The sequence below is a fragment of the Clarias gariepinus genome, chromosome 27, assembly GCF_024256425.1.
Source record: "Clarias gariepinus isolate MV-2021 ecotype Netherlands chromosome 27, CGAR_prim_01v2, whole genome shotgun sequence".
NCBI lineage: Eukaryota > Metazoa > Chordata > Actinopteri > Siluriformes > Clariidae > Clarias > Clarias gariepinus.
In genome coordinates, this window is record NC_071126.1 from 4,257,288 (window position 1) to 4,282,098 (window position 24,811).

General features: G+C 38.0%; 1 protein-coding gene across 2 annotated transcripts; it reads left to right on the plus strand.

The window, feature by feature from the left end:
• The first annotated feature begins 12,484 nt into the window (after positions 1 to 12,484).
• LOC128515346 (flavin-containing monooxygenase 5-like) lies at positions 12,485 to 23,842 on the plus strand. Of its 2 annotated transcripts, XM_053489493.1 has the most exons (9): positions 12,485 to 12,590; positions 13,504 to 13,644; positions 16,905 to 17,093; positions 17,176 to 17,341; positions 17,429 to 17,571; positions 21,380 to 21,579; positions 21,886 to 22,241; positions 22,562 to 22,634; positions 22,751 to 23,842. In XM_053489493.1, exons 2-9 carry the CDS (start codon positions 13,513 to 13,515, stop codon positions 23,118 to 23,120), a joined length of 1,629 nt encoding a protein of 542 aa, XP_053345468.1. In that variant the 5' UTR covers positions 12,485 to 12,590; positions 13,504 to 13,512; the 3' UTR covers positions 23,121 to 23,842. The 2 variants fall into 2 exon arrangements, with proteins under 2 accessions (XP_053345468.1, XP_053345469.1); XM_053489494.1 differs by lacking the exon at positions 12,485 to 12,590 and having other exon boundaries at positions 13,328 to 13,644.
• Positions 23,843 to 24,811: the final 969 nt, after the last annotated feature.

The window sequence follows — 24,811 nt, forward strand, 5'->3', positions numbered from 1 at the left end:
AGGCTAAAACCTATAAACCTTCACCTTCACCACTGAACGCTCCAAGGTGGCGTACGTCATTATGCTCCGCTCACAACGAGCCCAGGAATTGTTCATCAAGGAGGGATCTCACACCATGTTCGTTCTGGGTCTGCCCTGGTTAATCTGCCACAACCCGCAGATCGATTGGGCTAGGAAATCAATTTCTGCCTGGAACCCATGTTCCGTGACCTGCTTACGAGCCGCCACCATGTCATGCCACAGCCTCGCTCCCATAGGGGATCCATGGGGGAACCACGGGACCTCACCCAAGTTCCCTCAGAGTACCTCAGGAAGGTGTGTCCCCCCCTAAACAAAGCAGACAGTTTTATGGCTTCACTGTAAAACTTCACAAAGTGTGACTTGGTGGAGGGGAACCACCGAGTCACAGTTTGACACTGTCATTTACCCCAGGACACGGTATTGTCCCGTGTTACTCCTCGTGGCTAAACGAACAAAGCAAGAAATAATATGGCAAGAAACATAATCTCGGACAATCTTTAAAAACATACCAGTAGGGCAAAACTTATATACATACATTTATTTAGCATGTTTTATTACTGTGTTCATGTTTGATCATTCTGCATAACTTAAAAGGTGTAATTAGCATTTATAAACACTTTTTATTAGATAAAGGCATAAATGAGTGTGCAAGATATGGGATGTGTGATATCAATCGAAAGCTAGCTTTACTCAAAGAACATTTGTGTAAATGAATAATTAGTAGCATGAATAGAGCTAATGCAAAATTCCTTTTTAAAAGGTATTAAAAATCTCCAACCGGATGAGCCCCACGTGACAGCCGAAACGGCAGGCTGATGTGTGCACAAAAGGGGGAATCACGTGAGGCGTGGCTAAGCCCGCAACCACATCCGATTGGATCAATCACCCGTGGGACGGACTGACCATAAAGGGTTAAAAGCACATTGTCACATCATCTAAGGGCTGACCGTCATCTAAGGTTGAACGTCATCCAACGACTGAAAGTTGCTTACAGGTTGACGCAAGCTCCTTTATCGCTCTTCCACCGTCAACTTTCGCCCTGCATCTGACAGGCAGGCGAACTGCTCATTTGCTCTCCAAGACCTTCAGGAAACTTCGTGCCAGAACTCCAAAAGTCCCACAACGAAGAAATCATAGAAGAAATGCCGCTGTCAGTCAGTTATGGTCAGTTACTCCGCCGTCAGTTACTCTGTTACTACACCGTCAGTAACGAAGCAACCAACGCAGCACCGGGGGGCTTCCCCGAGAGACATCATCCCAGCATCAGAGCGCCAGCCAATCAGCAATGCCGTGATTCCCTACCACTGAAGATGGATCACCGAGGAAGACCGCAACGCAAGTAAACAAACAAAGCTTTATACCTTGCTGAAATTGGTGCCCGTTACATAACTGAACCGTAAGATTAAACCCAAGGCTCTGCTCTTGTGACTTTCTCAGGTCTACTAAAAAACTCCATTTAACTTTTACCCATGAACTGTTTGTGTGTGTGTGTGTGTGTTTAAGTAGCATAGATAAATTTTTGTTTTTTTATAAAGAAATGTTGTCTTGGTTGTGTATTTTAAAGTCTAAACATTTGGCCAGAACAGCCTGCTGCCCTTCCAGTGCTGTTTAGGGTATCACCCTCACTTGTTCCTGTCCCAGGAGGAGGAGGAGGTCCACCTCATTGCTCCACTATGTGACACACACACACAAACACAGTGAAGATGTTTAAATTTTTGTTTGGTGTTTAAATCTACAGTGCTATGCATCATTACGCTCATTTTTGGTGGGTTTATATTCCTTCCAGAAAATTCACTTGGTATAGAACATATATTCATACTCCTCATAACCATAGCTGAGTAAGTGGATATATTTCATAGCATGGTCCTTCAAAGAGGACTGACTGACTAAAGCTGTGCTTACAATGTCCATGTGCAAATGTTTGTAACATGCTTGCCAATATTCAACAAGTGTAGTTACCCCCCATATAAAATGATCTTACACTTTTTTTTTTTTGTATTGAGCTGGCCTTATAGCCCTCAGGGAGACTAATGTTTTAGCTTCCAGGCAAGCAAAAATGAATGTATGTTTTAAATTTAAACTGACATGAGTGCTTTCCTTCCATGTATTACAACAACAGCTATTTCACTTACTGTCAGTGTCAAGAACTAATAATAATAATTCTAATTACTCATCCTGTTTACATAATCCCTAGGTTTATGCTCATTTATACATTTTTGCACCAATGTGCTTTTCTCTCCACAACAACATCTGGTCCCAGTCCTGCTGTCTCATCATATGACATATGCTATAGAGAGATTGATAGAGTACTTTAATCCCGAAGGGAAATTGTATAATGTCATGAGCACTGATAAGGAAAGTGCCTGTTTTTTTTTTTTTTTTTTTTATAATTTTTTTTCTTTTGCTCTCATGAACCCTGTATGAGTTTTTTGAATCTCATTTACAGGACTGACTTCATCCACTGTTGCATATGTGAGGATACATTCACTAAACTATAATCTTCACATCCCTGGTCTCAATACAAAAAAATTTAATTGTTGCAATAATAAGTAAAAAAAAAAAAAACTAAAGCATGACACTAAAGAAAAGTCAAATCATCTTTGGTGGTGCTTGTCCATTAAAAGAAGATTCAATGAGGTCACAGTTAAATATTTCTCCTCAATAGTAACATGGACTTCTTGTTGTTCTCTTGGGTCTTCATATTATCAATGACTAGGATTTTAGCAGGTAATGTTCTGCGAATAAACATTTGCCAACTTGGCTGGTTGTCTTTGTTGTCTGGTGATATGAAAATTCCCAATTTTATTCTAGCTTTTATAATGTTTTTATTTAGTCATTTTAATAGACAGTGCTGTGCATAAATACACTTAAAGAGCACCATATATTGCCCATTCTCATTTTCATTCAATTAAATAAAATTATCAATTTTATTTGTAAAGTGCTTTTAAAAATTGTTATTGTCGCAAAGCAGCTTTACACAATTAAAAGAAATTATGAAAATTTGTCTGAATTGTGAAAAATGTTTATTAATCAAAATGATTAGATAGCTCCTGATAAGCAAGCCCATGGTGATGCTGGCAGGGAAAAACTCCCTGAGATGGCAATAGAAACAGACCTTGAGAGAAACCAGACTCAACAGGGAACCCATTCTTATTTGGGTGATAACGGATAGGAGGGATTGTTTTACAGTCATAAAAGTCATGTTTGTAATTTTATTTTTGACAAATGTGAACTCAACATGATAACAAAAAACTGAAGATAAGCATTGTTAACATTCAATGTGGTGAATGCAAACTGTGTATAAGTTTTCTTTTATCCAATTACCCCTCAATTTCTCTCTTTTTATTTAAACTAGTCAGACATAAAGTGAAGGGTGCGAGGGTAAGAATCCGCCAGTGATGTTGAGAAAAAAAAGATAAAGAAATTAACATGATCTACAGATAGATAATTTTTGGGACTGTAAACTTAGTTCAAAATAAAAAACAACTGTGAACTATGAAAGTAAAAATGTTTATTATTGTATAAAACTGCTTATGTTTGCTGAAAAATAAAACAAGGAAGTTGAAAAAAAAAAAGTTTAGCCATCATTAAAAAGGTTTGTATTCACTATGTTATGGAAAACTTTGCATGTGAACCTGTGACAGGTTCAATAAAATGAAAGGTTCATGCTGTAATGTTCAATAAACAATTGTTTTTATTTAAATTAGTTATGGCCAAATGAGGATTTCTTGAGCACAGAGGCTTCCCAGCCAAGTGATTCGAGACAAGGTTCATTACTCCAAGCCTTATTAAGCACATGCTACCATAACTACCCCTAGTGCTCAAACATGCACACACACAAAACACCAATTATTCTTCATGCAGTTATTGGTGTTTAATTAAATAGGTTGTGTCAGTGATTATAATATATTGCAATTGGCAAAGTAAAAAATTGATGGACAGAACCAGAAATGAAAGGGTATGACATTTAAGTTCAGTGTTCAGTGATTTTGGTTGGGAAAAAGCAGCCTACCAGCCTTTGTGAAAACCCTAGAGTAATCATTTCAAAAGATTTCCCAACTTAAGAAACGAAAAACAAAATGGAATAATTAATCAGTTCTAATTACTATTGTATATCACTATAACTAAGAACAGTAATACTACAAATCACATATCTTTGTTGAATGAAAATAATTTTTATTCAATCACCTTGGGTGACCAAACAGGTGTCACATCTACAAAGCTTGTGTGCTTCAGGAAAACAGGCACCTGAGCAAAATGGTTGTTGTGTAATGATTTGTAATATTTCATTAACCATTTATTTAGCTAATTACGGTGTTGTGTTCCTTTATGTAATACCACATGTATAAACCTGTGATTAGGTATATGAGCAGCAAAAAAAAAAAAAAAAAAAAAAAAAAATGAAGCCATATAATATTTAAGTGGATGTTGGTCTAAACATAAATCCTAGCTCCTTCAGTTATTCCTGAGCACCAGGAGAGGGTCCTGGCTTCAGAAATGGAAACAATGATATTCTGAATGAGATACTGTTAATAACCTGATTATTTTACCTTTAATAAACTGGAACTGATATTACATTGCCATCCTTTGAATGTCCATAGATATATCCTACAGACTTAATCCAATTCTTCCAGATTGTTCAGCCAGCACCCCACGGTAAATTATGAACAGTCAAATCAACTCATTTCTGGCACCATCAAAGTGAAGCCAACAGTATCGTCTTTAAGGATGTCACCTTTAAAGTCGAAATTTAAATAGAAAACGCTTTTATAAAAAATTATAAAAAATTAAACAACCTTGAAAAAATCAATAGTTCATATTAAAATTCAATAGATGACGTTCTACATTTTTTAAAAACGTGCTTATGACTGTGCAAATTTATTTATTTAAATTACAATTACAAAACGAAAATTCCTGACACTACAATGAGCTGTTTGTCATCACGTTTGTTAATTTCATTCAGGTCTATACTATATATAAGTAAAATTTTAAGCAAAAAGGGGAACTTCCGGTATGAGGCGTGCGGTGTAGATGCGTTTTGCTCGCTCCCACAAATAAGTTTTCAGTTAACCTATTAAACCTCAACACTTTACGTATAAAGTTCCCAATAACCAGTATCAGGCTCTTCTAGTTCGTTCTATTTTAAGAATATGTCGAAGACTAGGGCGAAAACTGCAGAAAAGGACGGGGATTCTCCTCCATCCAGTAGCATTACCATGGCCGAGATTAGCCTGTTGCTAGACGAGCACCGAACGGCCCTTGCAACCGATTTCAAGTCATCTTTTGACTCGTTGTCATCTACGCTGGTCAGTATAAAATCCTCAATTGCTGATCTTGGTCAAAAAATTACTTCGCTGATGGATAACGCAACTGAAACTGATCAGCGTCTTTAAAAACTTGAAAGCGCAAGCTGTAGTTTAAAAGCAGAAAACTACCTTCTTACAGCTAAACTAGCGGATCTGGAAAGTCGCAGCAGGCGCCGGAATATTAGAATCATTGGATTACCTGAGCAGATTGAAGGTCCGCGCCCAACCATATTTTTTCCCCAGCTTATTTTTGACATTTTCGGCTTCGCCCCCCGAACTGGATCGAGCTCATCGGAGCCTTGCCCCCGAAACCTGCTCCAGGAGAGAGGCCTTGACCTGTCATCCTACGATTCCACCGATTTCAAGCTAAAGACCTGGTTATTCGCGAAGCTCGCAGATGGCGCGATCTGACCTACAACGGACATAAACTTCTCACCTACGACGACTACAGTCCTGAGGTGGTCAAACAGCGGGCCGAGTATAAAAGCTCCATTAACGAGCTGTACAAGGGCGGGTATAAACCAGCATTACTTTTTCCAGCTAGACTTTGCATCACACTTCCCAATGGAGAGAGGAAGTGGCTCCTCTCCCCTTTGGAAGCTGCTACATTTGTTAAGAACATGTGAGATCCTTACATTAACATTACTTTTTTCTGTTCTTCTCCCTGGGACTTTTCCCTTTTTTTCTAAGTGTTTTCACTGCTTTTGCCTACCTGATTCAAAACATGTTACAATTTCAACGTACTTCAAGTTAACAAGTTAAATAATTCCTACCCTTTTTCCAGGAATACTGATATTGAGGCCCGTTTTTTCCCTTTTTTTCAATTTTTTTGTTCTTTTTGAGGTTTCAGTTTCAACTTTGATATTCACTAATGTTTACAAAGGTTTAACTTCATTATCTAAATTTATTAAAATGTGGGTATAGAGCATTTAAAGTTAGGAAGTAGTAAGTTTTGCTGACGGTTGTGTCAGTGAATATCTTTTTGTTCCTGTTGTTGGATACTGTTTTGTCAGTGGTTTGGAAACTTGGGGTTGGGGAAGGGTTTGGGGTGTGGGGTAGATTATTTTTGTTTGTTGTTTAGGTACTTTGTGTTATGTTTGTCAACTGTTGTTTGTGTGCTTCATTTGGATTTAATTATGTCTAACCTAGCCTTGTATCCTTCCTTTCCTATCTAAGGTATCTCTCGGAGAGATCGAGTCAGATGGGCATGTTTTATGCCTGAGCAGCATTATACTATCTTTGCCCCCCATACCTACAGTGGTGTGAAAAACTATTTGCCCCCTTCCTGATTTCTTATTCTTTTGCATGTTTGTCACACTTAAATGTTTCTGCTCATCAAAAACCGTTAACTATTAATCAAAGATAACATAATTGAACACAAAATGCAGTTTTTAAATGATGGTTTTTATTATTTAGGGAGAAAAAAATCCAAACCTACATGGCCCTGTGTGAAAAAGTGATTGCCCCCCTTGTTAAAAAATAACTTAACTGTGGTTTATCACACCTGAGTTCAATTTCTGTAGTCACCCCCAGGCCTGATTACTGCCACACCTGTTTCAATCAAGAAATCACTTAAATAGGAGCTACCTGACACAGAGAAGTAGACCAAAAGCACCTCAAAATCTAGACATCATGCCAAGATCCAAAGAAATTCAGGAACAAATGAGAACAAAAGTAATTGAGATCTATCAGTCTGGTAAAGGTTATAAAGCCATTTCTAAAGCTTTGGGACTCCAGCGAACCACAGTGAGAGCCATTATCGACAAATGGCAAAAACATGGAACAGTGGTGAACCTTCCCAGGAGTGGCCGGCTGACCAAAATTACCCCAAGAGCGCAGAGACAACTCATCCGAGAGGCCACAAAAGACCCCAGGACAGCATCTAAAGAACTGCAGGCCTCACTTGCCTCAATTAAGGTCAGTGTTCACGACTCCACCATAAGAAAGAGACTGGGCAAAAACGGCCTGCATGGCAGATTTCCAAGGCGCAAACCACTTTTAAGCAAAAAGAACATTAAGGTTCGTCTCAATTTTGCTAAAAAACATCTCAATGATTGCCAAGACTTTTGGGAAAATACCTTGTGGACCGACGAGACAAAAGTTGAACTTTTTGGAAGGTGCGTGTCCCGTTACATCTGGCGTAAAAGTAACACAGCATTTCAGAAAAAGAACATCATACCAACAGTAAAATATGGTGGTGGTAGTGTGATGGTCTGGGGTTGTTTTGCTGCTTCAGGACCTGGAAGGCTTGCTGTGATAGATGGAACCATTCTACTGTCTACCAAAAAATCCTGAAGGAGAATGTCCGGCCATCTGTTCGTCAACTCAAGCTAAAGCGATCTTGGTTGCTGCAGCAGGACAATGACCCAAAACACACCAGCAAATCCACCTCTGAATGGCTGAAGAAAAAAACAAATGCTAGAAAACCCTCAAATAAAGCTGAATTACAACAATTCTGCAAAGATGAGTGGGCCAAAATTCCTCCAGAGCGCTGTAAAAGACTCGCTGCAAGTTATCGCAAACGCTTGATTGCAGTTATTGCTGCTAAGGGTGGCCCAACCAGTTATTAGGTTCAGGGGGCAATTACTTTTTCACACAGGGCCATGTAGGTTTGGATTTTTTTTCTCCCTAAATAATAAAAACCATCATTTAAAAACTGCATTTTGTGTTATCTCTAACTAATAGTTAAATGTGTTTGATGATCAGAAACATTTTGTGTGACAAACATGCAAAAGAATAAGAAATCAGGAAGGGGCAAATAGTTTTTCACACCACTGTATATGGCTCCAGGTGGTGCTTTGAGATGTGTTAGCTGGAATGTTAAAGGGCTCAATTCTCCAGTGAAACGTCACGAAATCATATCTCCCCTGATGATTTCCCCCCTTTCTCATTGATGATAAATTACTCTCCGCAGTCAGTTCATGCTTTTATAATCCTATTGTAATTTCCGACCATGTTACAGTTGTAATGGACATTTCACTCCCAGGCAAACCTTTGTCACTCTCCCCTTGGCACTTTTATCCCTTACTTCTCATTGAACCTGACTTTATTAAAGCTATCAGTGATAGTGTAGATCTCTTCATTGACACAAATGTTAACTCTGATACATCTGCATCGACAATTTGGGAATCATGTAAAGCCTTTCTACGCGGGAGGATAATATCTTATTCTGCTTTTCAAACTAAGCTCACAGCAGAAAAACATGCTTCTCTCACTAAGACTATATCAGAGCTACAAACTATGAATGCACACTCACCGGACCCCGATCTACTTAAAGACCTGCTCATTAAAAGGGCGGAGTTTGATGCTATGAGGCTGTAGAATTAACGCTCTAATGGCAATGCAAAATGGAAAGTGTTCTGGACCTGATGGCTTTCCTGCGGAATTTTATAAGACATTCACGGACAATCTTTCCCCTTTATTGTTAATGATGTTTAATGAATCGTTACAGGTTGGCATTTTGCCCATCACACTGCGTCAAGCCACCATCTCCATCTTACTTAAAAAAGATAAAGACCCCCTTCTTTGTAGTAGCTTTCGTCCTATCTCTTTGCTTTGTGCTGATGTAAAGTTATTAGCAAAGATACTGGCAAGACGATTAGAGGTTATTTTGCCGTCAATCATCTCCCCAGATCCAACCGGTTTTGTTAAAAACAGGCATTCTTTTCATAACGTCAGACGGCTACTAAATATTCTTTATTCGCCTTCATCTTTAGACATACCCGAATTTATTATTTTAATGGATGCAGAGAAGGCATTTGACCGTGTGGAGTGGTCATATCTGTTTTTTACTCTTAAAAAGTTTGGCTTCGGTGATTATTTCTTGGATAAAGCTCTTATATTCATCCCCCCTAGCTGGGTTCGTAAAAATAATAATTTCACTGACTATTTCCTTCTGAAGCGTGGAACCAGGCAGGGCTGCCCGCTTTCTCCCTTGCTGTTTGCCATCGCCATTGGGCAGTTGCCCTTAGAACCAGTCAGATTCAGGGTGTTTTCAGAGGAGGTACTGAGCATAAATTGTCTTTATGTTCAGATGATCTTTTTTTACTGTTTATCTCAGACCCGGATCGATCCATTCCTTCACTTCTGGACTTTGAAGAACTTTGGCCAATTTTCTGGTTACAAATTGAATCTGCACAAAAGTGAACTTATGCCCCTTAATACTTCCAAATATTCGGATCTGTTTAAAGCTAACTTCTCCCCACTTCAGGCCAAACTGACTAACGACACCCAACGTTGGTCTCTTTTACCTTTATCTTTAGCCGGCCGCATAAACTGTATCAAAATGAATGTGCTCCCTAAATCTCTATACTTTTTTCAATGCCTGCCTGTTTATATACCTAAACATTTTTTCCATTCACTCGACTCTTGCATCTCTCACTTTATATGGAATAAAAAGGTCCCCCGAATCCGGAAAGATATCCTTCAAAAAACTAAAGATATGGGCGGTTTAGCATTACCTAACTTTTTATTTTACTACTGGGTTGCAAACATTCGTTCCAATTCGTACTGGTGGTGTTTCAGCAATAAACCACCACCATGACTGCAAATTAAGGCTGCCTCCTGTGCTTCCTCATCTCTTACTTCTCTGTTGTGCCTTCCGTTGTCACTACATGCTCCATCATATTCCACAAACACTGTAGTTAAAGCCAGTCTTAAGATCTGGACCCAATTTAGGCGACACTCCAGACCATACCTTTGTCATGTTCCCTACACTTAAATCCTTTATTCCCCCCTCTCTCTTACAGATAAAACTTTTGGGATTTGGAAAGATTATGGGATTGTTTCAGTTGAGCATCTGTACATTAATGGTATCTTTGCTTCTTTCAACCAATTAAAAGATGCTTTTCAACTACCGAACAACCACCTTTTTAGATACTTACAGGCCCTGGATTTTACTCGAACTCATTTTTCCACATTCCCTGCTATTCCTTCTTCTAACCCACTTGATTCTGTTCTTAAACTGGATTCTAACCTTAAAGGTGCGATCTCAGAAATATATTCTATTGCCTTCTCACTTAATTCTTCTGCTTCAGATGGTCTACTATATGTATGGTCCGTAGACCTTGGTATTGATAATAGTCCTTCGGTTTAGCAGCTAGTCTTAAAAAGAATACATACCTCTTCTATCTGTGCTCGTCATGGAGTTCTGCAGTGCAAAGTGGTGCACAGAGTCCACTGGTCCAAAAGTAAACTGGCTCGTATATATCCTGGCACTGTCTCTAACTTTGATAAATGTCATTGTGATCCTGCTGATCTCATCCATATGGTTTGGTCATGCCCGGTTATATTCTCATTTTGGACATCTGTCTTTGACTCTCTGTCAGCCATTACCTCAGTTAAGATCCTCCCGGAACCTTTGATTGGCCTGTTTGAGGTTTTACCCAGTGGGTACTCCATGCCCTCTTACTTTGTTGAACTTGTTGCATTTCTTACTCTCCTGGCAAGACGTGTTATTTAAATGCACTGGAAGGGCTCTAACCCCCCTACTAAATCTCTCTGGATAAAAGATGCCCTTACTTTTATGAAGTTGGAGAAGATTAAACATTCACTACGTGGTACTCAGGTTAAATTTTCTAAAGTTTGGCAACCTGTTCTTAATTATGTTGAATCTCTTCGGTTTACAGATTCTGCAGTAGTTTAGGAAGATTTTGGCATGTATGTCTGTGCTCCCCCCTCCCTTTTTTTTCTTTTCTGTTTTTTCCCCCCTTCGTACTCTATTTCACTTGTCCTTATAATGCTATTCATTCCAGTATTATTGTTTCTGTAATTTTCTCCATAACTTTTTATTGTAGTGTATCTTTCTATTGTCTTGTGTGATTGTGTTTTTTGTATGTTTTCATTGTTTATTTTTGTGTTGTGTATTTGTTATAAATAAATCATACATAAAAAAAAATTTAAGCAAAAATATTTTTTTCTATTTGCAGATAACTTTGACAGTTGTAGGAATTAATCGAAAAAAGAAAAATTTTATACGACTAGAAGTAAGCTTATATCTGGTTATGTATATATGCTGTACTATAGAGTTAAATCTTGGATTGGGATAATTTGTTCTAGAAGTGTGCTTATAATCTAAAGTACCTGTATATCAAAGCGCCGGATGCCCTTCCTGACACAACCCTCTCATTTTATCCGGGCTTGGGACCGGCACTGCATCCAGTGGCTGGGGTTTGGGCAGTGGCGATTGCTACCATGATACCATTAAAAAATATATAACGTATTCAAACGTTTATAATTTACGAATAAATTATTAGATTAAGTTACATGATGTACTCATGTATTTATTTATTTTTTACAGATTAATAGCCTATTTAATTAAATTTAAATGTAAATTATTGTGTCCTATTCATATGATGTCGTCCTCGATAATATTTATAATAAATATATAAATTATTGTTTGAGTTAAATTCTTTTCATACTCCAGCGATACGTAATGACTTATAGGAAATTATTCATTCCCTTTTCCGCTAAACTGAAGATCCGTTGTTCACTCGTTCCCTATGAGGCGCCGTATAGGGCCTAAATCAAACTTTACTCGTGCACACATATATGAAACACTCACACATACATATATACTAATAACTGCTCAAACAACTACATATGAAATGCGCGCGCGCGCACACACACACACATACATTCTGCCATATTTGCCACAGATTCCGTGCTTTAAGTTTTCTTTTACTTCCGGTTACACTGAGAAGTTTGTGTGTGGGCGCGCGCATTTCATATGTAGTTGTTTGAGCAGTTAGTAGTATATATGTATGTGTGAGTGTTTCATATGTGTGTGCATGAGTAAAGTTTGATTTAAGCCCTATACGGCGCCTCATATTGATTTAAGCCTTTATACACAGTACATACGAAACCTCTGATGACCCCGCCTGCTTTTTTGTCGCGGGAGCGCGAGATCCATTCATTCATTCATTCAATTTGTCACCAGCCGTGCTGAATCGGGCGGCTCCGCCCCTTTACACACCTGCAGACACCTGCCTCTGTAGAGAGCCTCCAAAGTGAGGGGGGAGCGAAAAGTTTTTTTATATTATTTGTATAATTCTTTTTTTATATCAAATATTTAATTTCAACAGACAGTTAGAAATCAAATAGAATCTGAGTGTGAAATTATAGTAAATATATCAAACCTAACTTTTATTTTGAAAGTTTTGAAAGTTGGCTGTTTTTTCCCCACAGTGGAATCCGTATGTCGTGCATGCTTGATTATATAAGTTGCCTGTGTTCTTTAAATGCTGTTTGTGCTGCAGTTTTTAGGTGAGTGGACTTTGTTACCTTGGTTAACTTTAGTTTATCTTTCCATATTCATTTCCACTATTTCATAGTACACTGTGTATTATATTAAATAGAACCAAAAGAGGGAAAAAATGTTTGTGTAAAGCTGGTTATAGTTAAAAAATTAATAAGTTTATCTTATTTGATAAACAATCTCCATTTCATGATTTATTCAGTCGAACTGATTAAACTACTTGTATTGACAAGTGTTGTATTGACTTTCCATAACTATTTAATGGCATGACACATTGCATTAAGTCTTGGAGTCTCACTCTTTACTGATTAAATTGCAGCGATCAGGCACTCAAACCCACAAGAGGCAATAAGTGTAAAAAGCCATAAACAAACCGATTCAGAAGGTGGTTTCTATGAAATGTCAAAAATTAAAAGTTTCGACACACCCTCTAATTCAATGTTGTTGTTGTTTTTTGTGATTTATTTTCTACATTCTGTACCGATACTGGATTTTTCCAAATTATGAAGTTATACATATGGAATTAGGTAATTAAGTAACAACAACAATCAGTTGCAGTGGCTTAGTCATGCTTGGTCGGTTTCCTCTGGGTGCTCCGATTTCCTCACACAAAGACAAATGGATCAGTCATAAATGCGTATTTAATGTGTATCTGAATAAATTAATTAAGATTGGCAGATTACAGTTCACATGACTTTTTGCCTCTGCACGATGCACATGGTGCTCACTGATGTCAGTTAACTTTAGCAGCACAGAGCTAAAGCAGTGCTAGCAATAAGAAAAGATCATGTCTGCCTCATAAAAACTAATGAAAATTTTTATAATAAATGTCCAATTTAACCTTCAAGAAAACATGCAGTTTAAAAGTTTGAAGCAGGGCACCTACTTGCATAGAAATGATATGAAATCTCAGATTTTTAGATCCACAGTATGGCCCGGCGTATTGCTGTGATCGGAGGAGGCTGTGCTGGACTGACCTGCGTTAAGTGCTGCTTGGATGAGGGTCTGGATCCGGTATGTTTTGAGAGCAGCGATGACATTGGAGGTCTCTGGAGGTTTAAGGTGAGATGTTTTGTTGAAGAAATGAGATTGTGTTTGGCTGTTTAATTTGTAATGAATTACCATTATGATTTAAGCTCATTGATATGACTACACTACAGAATGGCGTAGATCCTGTCAATAAAATCTAGAAAAGTCAGGAAACTAATTGTTTTTTTAAAATATCTGCATTATGCCACATTTTATCACAGCAAAAGTGGAAAGACTTGAGTAAATGAGTATCTATTTATGCATCTACCACACTAAAGTATGTAGACATTACAATCTACAAACTGTGTTGCCAGCATTATCAAGATCTGGGATTTTGAGCAGAGAACAAAAAAAAAAAAGTTTTGTGTAAATTTTACTAGAGATCTTTGTCTAAATCTGAGCGATAGTGGGTTCTAAAGAAACTGCAAGGCTACCTTGAAGTATTTGTGATGGAGCCTTTAGTCCTGTCTATTCCAGAACATCTGGAAGCCATAAGCTAACAATGTGTGTTCTTTAGAAAAAGCAGACCAGCAATGGGATCAGATTTAGAGCCTGGGACAGACACCAGAACAAAGCACTAGACAAAAAATCACTAAATTCTGTATCCAGAATACAGTGCTTATGGCACATTCAGAGTGTATTTCTGCATTCCTCCCAGTGTTTCTGGAATAGATTCCTGATCCACCAAGATCTAATCAGAATACAGTGTTTATATGTAAAATATTGGATGACCACAACGACATATTAAAAGAAGTTGTTTAGGATACACAGACGAATATTGGACTCTTTTGCAACATACATTGCAAAGTACAGATTAATCAGTAATGATTAATGAAGGATATATTTTGCACACTTTATATGTGACCTACATTTTATAGCAATATAGTACTATCCTTGACAGCAGTTCAGTGGAGCTAAAGCGTGCACTCTCTGCCAGCCCCAGCACATTAGATACCACACATGTAGGGCATTTGGGCAGAGACAGGAATACCATTAAGATCAGGCTGTATAGAGAAACAGAGAAAGTGGATTTACCAATGTAAATTGGTAAATTTGTGTAAAATTTACGTGTATGTCTCAAAAAATTTACAATGTCAGGAAAATAAAGTGAAACATATATTCTAGATTCATGACATGTAAAATAAATTGTGTCTGGCCTTTTTTTTTAAGAGATTACGGGTTACATCTTAACAATATTTTTGTTTACACCATAGGGCAATTTACAGTAAAACCTCAGATTACGAGTAACGCAGTTTGTGAGTGTTCTGCAAGACGAGCAACGTTTTTTTAATTAATTTTTACTTGGAAAATGAGCATTGTCTTGGTTTTTGAGCACGGAATATCATGTATCACGCATGCGCTTCTTGTTTAGACGCCGAGCGTCACATGATCACAACTGAGCCAACGGTTTTTCTCTCTCTTGCGCTGCGGGTAATCGTCTCCCCTGCTGGGTCTTAGTGCTCGTCTCTTACTGGTATAATCAACATCCGTGTGTGTGTGTTTCTTTCTCTTGCGCTGTGGATTGTGTTGTGTGTGCGTACGCGTAATTTGACACCGCGCCGGTTCACACACACACTCTCTCTCTTTCTTTCTCTCGTCTTTATTGTGTGTCAGTGTTTGAGTGTGTGTGTTGTGTGTGCGCGCGTGTAATTTGACACTGTGCATACATTTTTATACAGTGGAACCTTGGATTGCGAGCATAATTCGTTCCAAAAGCTGGCTCGTATATTAAAACGCTCATAAATGAAAGCAAATTTTACCGTAAGAAATAATGGATACTCAAATTATTCGCTTCACAGCCCCCTAAAAGATACATTAAAATAATTAATACAAAATATAAAGTAAAAATAAGACAAATTAACCTGCACTTTACCCTTAAAAAAAGTAAAAATAAAGTGTTTGTTCATGTGTGCAGGCGCACTGTAAGAAACCTCTTCAATGACATTCAAGTAAGCGCATACACTAATGGAATCACTGCTGTAAAGTCAAAATAAAAAATTAACCTGCACTTTTACCTTGGAAAAGACAGAGCAGTGTTTCCATTTGTGTGTGTGTGTGGAGGCAAGAAGAGGAGGAGGGTCTGTGTGAGAAGGGGCACAGTGTCCAATGACTGGCACACACAGTGCAGGCTGAGAGAGACCTTAGTTAGTCATATCATCTTAGTTAGTCAAATACTTAAACCTATGGGTCAGTTGTATAGTTACACGGAAATTCTTTTTGCGTATTCCATGCCTGTATCTGAAAAGGTTTTTTTTATATGATATGTATTTCATGTTTATCTAGCACGTTCTACCATGCTCTCAGTTATAATTTAAGATGTTAAGAGGTTTTTCTTTCTTAGATCCTGTTGTTTCAGCTATTCATCCCAATAAAACAAATATATGTTAAGTCACTTATTACAACAATATAAGGATGAGAGCACTTTTTCTGTGTTTCAAACAATCGGTCACTGTCGCTGGTTTGTCAATAACTCGCTCAGAACACTCACTGTCTATACTGCTACAGTATATCCTATATACAGGGTGGGGTACACCCCGTCAATCCATCGCAGGGCACATGGACGCACACATTCACAAGCTCATTCAATTTGGGACATCAATTAGCTTACTCTGCATGTCATGTCATCGCTGTGGGAGGAAACTGGAGTACTCGGAGGAAACCCACCAAGCATGGGGGGGAAATGCAAACTCCAAACCCGAGGCAGGAAGGATGTGCAAGGACACCGTGCTAACCACCTTCAGGATCAAGTTTTCACTTCCCGCCTTGTGACTGTGTGTGAAGGTAGCCCCTTTCCCCATGTTTGTTGGGTTTCCTCTAGGTGCTCTGGTTTAATCACAAAGTTTAAAGACATGCAGTTCTTTCTAAATGGCACTTTCAAAAATTGCCAAAAACTGCAATAGAGTGTCACCCTGTACCCTGCCGCGTGCCCCGAGTCCCCTAGGATAGGCTCCAGAAGCTTACATGAAGAGTTTCACCAACAATACGAACATTTTGATTAACTCCCACTGAATCTAAAATTGACACAGATCAACACAGAGTCTCCAACAATTGAATTTTTAGCCAGTTTGAGATTAAATCTCAAATTTCTAAGTTCTTCTGCAAAGAATATAGCCCTGTGGATTTATAAATTATAGTCAATGGGATTGATTGAAATATTACCATAGAAGAAGCTAAAATACAGCCAGCCTTTGTGCTTTAGACCACATCAAGTGGCAACCTCTGTATTAAAACAAGTATCCTTTTTAATTTTAAGTCTTTTTAGTGCTATTGTGTTTTGTTTTTTACATGTTCAGGAGACACCAGAGGCTGAACACTCCAGCATGTATCGTTCACTGGTCGTAAATACCTCCAAAGAGATGATGTGCTTTAGTGATTTCCCCATGCCAGGACACTACCCAAACTACATTCACCACTCCATGATGCTGAGTTATTTACGGCTATACTCTGAGCACTTCGACCTGCTCAGACACATTAACTTCCAGGTTATCTTTAGTTATTTCTTTTTGTTTTTTTGCACATATATGTTAAAATGCATATCTAAAAACTAATGTTTGTATGTTTCAGACAACAGTAGTTGGTGTGAGACAGAGCCATGACTTTTCTCATACTGGTCAGTGGGAGGTGCTGACTGAGAAGAGAGACGGACAAAGAGAAACACATGTGTTTGATGGGGTGCTTGTGTGTTCAGGGAGCTTCACACACCCTGTTATACCCCGCTCAGCATTTCCTGGTAAAATCATGCTGTACATTTTTCATCTGGAACCCACGTAAAGTACAAAACCAATCTTATTTCCATCTGTTATTTTTTATGCATTAGGAATAGACACATTTCCAGGGAAGATCGGTCACAGTTGGGAATATAAGGATCCATATTCGTACCATGGGAAGAGAGTGGTGGTTATTGGCAGTGGCAACTCTAGTGGTGACATTGCTGTGGAGATCAGCAGAGTGACTGAAAAAGTAAGCACAATCTGTGAACTGATCAGCGCACACTCATGGTTATTAATGGGATGATAATCGATAATCGTTGATTTAAAATGCCAAAAACTAAACATGCTCTTAACAGGTTTGTGTAAAATGTCAGACGGTGTATCTCAAGGTGTCCTGTTATAAAATTTTCCTGGGAAAAATGGCTGTTCCTGGATTACTGGAGTGTACTTTGGTTTTTGGCAAGTATAAATCTGTGTTTGTTGTATTTCTGGGGGGATTATATGAAGAGAAACAGCATATATATATATATATAATCTCTCGTACTGCCACGGGCTCACCCAAACTTATTGATAAGTTTAAGGCTTATTCATAAGCACATTTCGGCCATACACAGACAACATGCATTGTGCTATGTTCTTGTTTGTGATATATGATCTATGTGTAAGTATTTTATTAATTAAATAAGGCTGCAGTTTCTGGTGCACACTTTCACTTTGCATTTTCAGGCTTCCCTGTCATCAAAACGCTGCTGATATGAGCTGATACACGCAGCTTTGTTTCAGTCATAATAGATCACAAAGGGGACGGTTTTTCATAGCTTTTTACAAATTGCAAAGTTGTAAAGTCATTCCTGCCATTTGTGGTCAAATAATTATTCAGTGCTGATTTATTATTATTATGATTATTGTTATCATGCTTTTTGTGTCCACGAGGCCACGAGGCATTTTATCATGAAAAGATTCTTACGTGCATATGAGAATATTCATGTGAAAATGTTTTTTAAAAAAATATATTTTTAATTAACAAATATTTATACTTACTCTGCTCTGTTGGACACGGGCATGCATCATCAGCACACAGTGGTTGCATGTGTAAATCTTGCATGTGAATGGTGTGCTAAGCGCAGGGACAGGGCTCCAACAAGTGTGGAGACAAGAATCTGACAAACATGTGGACAAAATTGTTGGAAAAAACTCACAATGGTGACAGAAATAACTTTAATCTGACAAAAGTAATAATAAATAAAAATTCTATGAATGTTAACCAATAAAAGTCAGACATTGCTTTTCAACCATGCTTCAACGGAATTATAAAAAAAAAAAAAAAAAAAAGGAAACTCATGGAACAGGCCTAGACAAAAATGATGGTTGTTGTTGGTCTTCCGGCTGCTCCCGGCAAAGGGTCGCCACAGCGGAATACCCAGTCCGCACTACAACTTGGCACAGGTTTTTTTCCAGTGGCTGGGGTTTGGGCACTGGCTGGGAATCGAACCCGGGCCTTTCACATGGAAGCATAGGGCTCTACCACTGAGCCCTAGACAAAAATTATGGTACCCCTAACTTAATAGTTTGTTGCACAATCTTTTAAGGCAATCAAATGATTTCTGTAACTGTCAATGAGACTTCTGTACCTCTCAGATGGTATTTTGGCCCACTGCTCATAAGCAAAATGCTCCAGTTGTTTCCGGTTTGAAGGGCGCCTTTTCCAGACGGCAAGCTTCAGCTCCTTCCAAAGATGCTCAATAGGATTGAGGTCAGGGCTCATAGAAGGCCACTTTAGAATAGTCCAATGTTTTCCTCCTAGCCATTCTGAGTGTTTTTAGCAGTGTGTTTTGGGTCATTGTCCTGTTGCAAGACCCATGACCTGCGACTGAGACCAAGCTTTTTGACACTGGCCAGCACATTTCTCTCTAGAATCCCTTGATAGTCTTGAGATTTCATTGTAGCCTGCACAGATTCAAGACACCCTGTGCCAGATGCAGCAAAGCAGCCCCAGAACAAAAGAGAGCCTGCTCCATGTTTCACAGTGGGGACAGTGTTCTTTTCATGATGTTTCATTTTTCCATCTGTGAACATAGAGCTGATGTGCCTTGGCAAAAAGTTCCATTTTTGTCTCATCTGTCCATAGGACATTCTCCCAGAAGCTTTGTGGCTTGTTAACATATAGTTTGGCATATTCCAGTCTGGCTTTTTTATGATTTGTTTTTAACAATGGTGTCCTCCTTGGTCGTCTCCCATGTAGTTCATTTTGGCTCAAACAACGACGGATGGTGCGATCTGACACTGATGGTCCTTGAGCATGAGTTCACCTTGGATCTCTTTAGAAGTCTTACTGGGCTCTTTTGTTACCATTCGGATTATATGTCTCTTTGATTTTTCATCAATTTTCCAATTGCGGCCACCTCCAGGGAGGTTGTCTACAGTCCCATGGATCTTAAATTTCTGAACAATATGTGCAACTCCAGTCACAGGAACCTTTAGCTGCATGAAGATGGTCTTATAGCCTTTACCTTTAACATGCTTGTCAATAATTTTCTTTCGAATCTCCTAAGACAACTCTTTCCTTCGCTTCCTCTGGTCCATGTTGAGTGTGGTACACACCATGTCACCAAACAACACAGTGATTACCTGGAGCCCTATATATAGGCCCACTGACTGATTTCAAGATTGTAGACACCTGTGATGCTAATTAGTAGACACACCTTGAATTAACATGTCCCTTTGGTCACATTATTTTCAGTCTTTTGCAGGGGTACCATAATTTTTGTCTAGGCCTGTTCCATGAGTTTTTTTTTTTTTTATAAATAATTTCATTGAAGCTTGGTTGAAAAGCAACGTCTTACTTTCATTGTTTAACATTCATAGAATTTCTATTCATAGAATTTCTATTTATTATTACTTTTGTCGGATTAAAGTTATTTCTGTGACCATTGTGAGTTTTTCTTTCATTGACCAAAGGTACCAACAATTTTGTCCAGGTGTGTAAGTCTGGTTTTTTTTATTAATTTTTTTAATTAACATTAGTTTAATAACAAACATTTATTTGGCAATAAACATTTTAGAAAGAAAACCATATACTGTTTTTGTTTACATATTTTTGGGTTGCTTTAATATAATTTCATACACAAACACTTGCAAAAAAAAAAAACAGTCGACAGTGCCATCCACCCCTGAGGGTTAAGAAACCATCAACGAAGAAAAATCTGTCACAAGCATGCATGCAATAATATATTCTATTTGACCATACTATATGGTTAAACCACTTATTAATCAATCATCGACTGGTTTACTCCAAGTGATGATGGATTATGGAATGGTTACCGACTCCCATCACTGCTCCTGGTTTTCCAGATACTGATTAAAACTAATCACAAACAAAACATTTTTGGTTATCTTTAGTGTTTCACGCTAAACCAGCCATTTGGCCATTTATAACATTCTTCATGTTATTTCCATTAAAGACTAATGTTGGTTAATCCTTCAACATCGTGGATTACTGTATACACCTGAGCTAAGGCATTAAGAAGAAGCAAGTGACCGGGATTATTGCATAATAATGGTGCATGTCAAGGTGTGGGGTATATTAAATGCTAATATAATGCTAATGCAAATATTGGTATTTATTGGTTCTCATAGTTGACCTGTTAGATGTGGAGAAAATGAGCAGGAGTCAAGACCTAAACAGCTCAGACGGGTGCCAAATCATGCTGGCCATATGACTGGGTCGAAGCATTTCTGAAAAAAATAAGGCTTAAGCAGTGTTTTTAACCAGAATATCTATTGACAGTGATCTATGTAGGGACAAACAGTGCCAAAGGGTTGGGTGCCCTATGTTTATCACTGTGCCAGACGAAGACTATACAGTCAGGTTTATACCATTTAAAGAGTAACAGGCACAGACACAACAACTTCACGTGGCAGATCAAGAGCATGTTAGCATGTTTTCTTAATGTTATGGCTCATCTGTTTCATTCAGACGTGTCTTTAATGTGCCTGTAAATCCACCCGTACCATAACCATTTTAACATGTTTTTTTTATATATATTTTTACTTGAAAGACTTTTCTGAGCATGCGTGAAGGAGCATGGGTTATGAGCCGTGTGTCTACCTGTGGCCTGCCTTTGGATATGACCGTAACTAAACGTCTGAACAACATACTGATGCAAGTACTACCTCATGCTTTGCTCAACTGGGTAGCAGAGAGAATGTTCAATCAGAAATATGACCACAGGCTGTACGGACTCCAGCCCAGTCATAGGTACAGTGGAGCAATCCAGTACAACACTACAACTCATACCTAAAAGGACATAAAGCACTTGACTGCCGGGTTTAATAAAGGCTTTATTCTTAGGGTTAAGTACTGCATCTCAGAACACCATGGCAGGATACAGGAAAAGTTTATTAAAAGACTTAATGAACAATGTCACCCATAAAGTTTTAAGAGTAGTCATCATTTAATGATGCAGCACACTGTTTTTCACTGATAGCTGTGCTAGGAGGTTTGAGAGAAAAATGACATAAAGCATTACCTCAGTGACATCTTGCACATTTATTCCTCTTACAGGATTCTCAAAGAGCGACCCATGGTTAATGATGAACTACCAGCACGCATCTTACAGGGGGCAGTGCAGGTGAAACCAAACGTGAGAGAGTTTCGAGGCTCAACTGTGGTATTTGATAATGGCGCTGTCGAAGATGGAATAGATGCAGTTATCTTCTGTACAGGATACAAGCCAAGCTTCCCATTCTTACTGCTTTCAAAGGACATGAATTCTGTGGGGGAAGCGAGCCTTTATAAGAGAGTCTTCCCTCTGGTCCTAGACAGCCCCACACTGGCCTTCATAGGGATCATTTCTGCCCCAGGGCCTATTCTACCTATAATGGAGATGCAGGCACGATGGGCTACTCAAGTTTTTGCAGGTATTACCAAATGATGAGAATATACAGAAATACAAGATTCTCATGAAATTAACTGAATCAAATGCTGATCTTTAACAAAGTTGACCTTATCTCAGGATTTAGCATAGTTAACTTATGAGCACAGGGAGCAGGGGTCATCATATATCATGACAAATTCCACAAGGTCACTGAGTGGCAATAATACCAAATTTTACTAAATAAAATATGTATCGCTCAAATTAGTTAAACTACTAATAGCTTGAGAAAGAAAATTAATTATTTATTAATACCTTTTAGTCAGTTTAAAATATTGTGAATAATATGTAATTGTTTTCCTCAAGGTTTAAATCAACTTCCTCCTGTACCAATCAGGCAGAAGATCAATGAGAAAGACTGGAAGGCAAATAGGAAAAGGTGATTTAAAAAAAATAAATAAATTTACCGCCAAATTTAATTTTTATATAACTTATTTTCTGTCCCAACACTGTCTCAATTTTTATTTTTTCTCTTTGTCTATTAATCTTACACAGATGCTTTTGTCCGAAGAACGCTCCTCTCGAAGTAGACTACATCCCGTACTTGGATACCATCGCGCGGGAAATCGGTGTGCGTCCCAATCTCTTGTGGCTGTTTCTGACTGATCCTAGTTTGGGTTGGAGGGTTCTGTTCGGTCCCTGCACCCCGTACCAGTTTCGGCTGTGTGGGCCGGGTCAGTGGGCCGGGGCTCGTCAGGCCATCTTCACCCAGTGGGAGCGTGTAGCACAGCCACTCAAGACACGCCCCATTCCTGAGAAAACCACATCAGGAATACACTACTGGCTGGGTCTGGGGGGAGGGGTGGTGTTGATTTTTGCTGTCATTGTATTGAAGGAGAGATCTAAACCATTTTTTACTATATAATTATATGCTGTGTGGCCTTCTTTGCATTCACTCCTCCAGAGTTTCTGCTTAATATGCCATTTCAAATGTATTAATGGTTCCAAATTGGTAACATGACAATTGCTGAAATCAGATTTTCTCTTTTGACATACTGGATTGAGGTCTAGGCTGGGACTGATCATTTCTAAAATAATGAGCTGCCATAAAGTTTACAGCAGATATTGCTACCAATCAGCTGCCTTACATTTTCAAATTGTATGTGAATGAAGCACTCTTTGTCAGTCAGTCAGTAGTTGTAGTGCATCAGTTTGTAAATGTATGGCCATATGAGAAAAGATGATAGCGTTCTAATGATCTGCCTGGAGTCTAGAATATGTGTTTCTATATTTTACATTATAGATGTCTAAAAATCTTCTTTAAAATACAACATAGCACCCACTTGATGTCCAGAAAGCATTTGTAAGCTAGTCCACAAGTCCATAATACTACTCCAAGACTCCAAGTGAGTTTGCGTTTAGTAATTAACTTTTTTTTTTACTGTTTTTTTAACAAGTTTACTACTGGATAACGTTAAATCAATATATCAGAAATTGATACCAGTGTTAAAGTGATTGTGTCATTTTCTAAATTAATCCCTAAGTGCTACCAGTATGCCAGGAAATATCATCACTGATAAAACTGAACTATACTGTATGTTTGCAGATAAAATTTACACTACTATCATTAAAACAATTTTAACAAAATGTTTTGCTGTTTGTGGTTTTTAACACCCTTATTAGTCAAAGACAGCATGCCTGATCAGTACAGTATACCATTGACCTCTTGTGCACTTTTTTTTTACAGCAGGCTTATTCCTTTATACAGTTTTAATAAAAAACAGACAGTATATTCTGAGTATATATAAACAAACATGTTTAAATACATATTGTCCCAGAGCAAGAACTGTCAAAAATGGTTATTTTATTTAAATTAGATAAGATATACCTTTATTTATCCCACAGCAGGGAAATTTCTTTGTTAAAGCAGCAAAGAAAAGAATTGTGCAAATAAAAAGTAAATAAATATTTTAATACATCTACAGTTTAATGGCTGATTGCTTTTACATTATTATAATAATATTCAGAGTGGGAATTCTAAATGGTTGGTTCTTTTTGCTCTTTGTTTTTCGGGTCATTCTACAAAAATGGTGGAATTTGGTTTATAAAATCTCCTGAAATGTATTTCTTCTTTTACACCTAGAACACCTTTAATAATAATAACTTACTTTTGAGCTTTATGAATCCTCAAAAAGTAGAGCTTAATGCATTTAATTTTTTTTTGGATACATTTAATAACTGGTGTTTTTCCTGGTAACACCAATGACAATTTAGAGAAAAAACAAATATTAAAAAAAATATATATATAGCTTCCATGTGTAAGACCAAATAGTTCTCAATTACAGTATGTCAAAATTAATTATTAGGTGTAGTTAGTTTTTATCTCCAATTTTTTACAGTTTTAATTATAAAATGAGTAACACCTATGATAGACTTATAAGATTCAGGGAAAAAATGCTAAATAAACTGACATTTCTAAAAAAGTGAGGCGAGACATTCAGGGCTCGATTTTAGGGGGGCTGGGCGGGGTGGCATCTCCCCTGTTGAAAAAATGCTGATTCTGATTACAAGTACTGTAATATACACAGGATATATGGCTTATATTTGCCCTTTATC

Bases quoted from the DNA above. Each gene is read 5' to 3' on its own strand.
- LOC128515346 (XM_053489493.1), top strand. From the start codon at position 13,513: ATGGCCCGGCGTATTGCTGTGATCGGAGGAGGCTGTGCTGGACTGACC. The intron at 13,645-16,904 runs GTGAGATGTTTT...TTACATGTTCAG, and splicing joins GAGGTCTCTGGAGGTTTAAG to GAGACACCAGAGGCTGAACA. The intron at 22,635-22,750 runs GTGATTTAAAAA...AATCTTACACAG, and splicing joins TGGAAGGCAAATAGGAAAAG to ATGCTTTTGTCCGAAGAACG.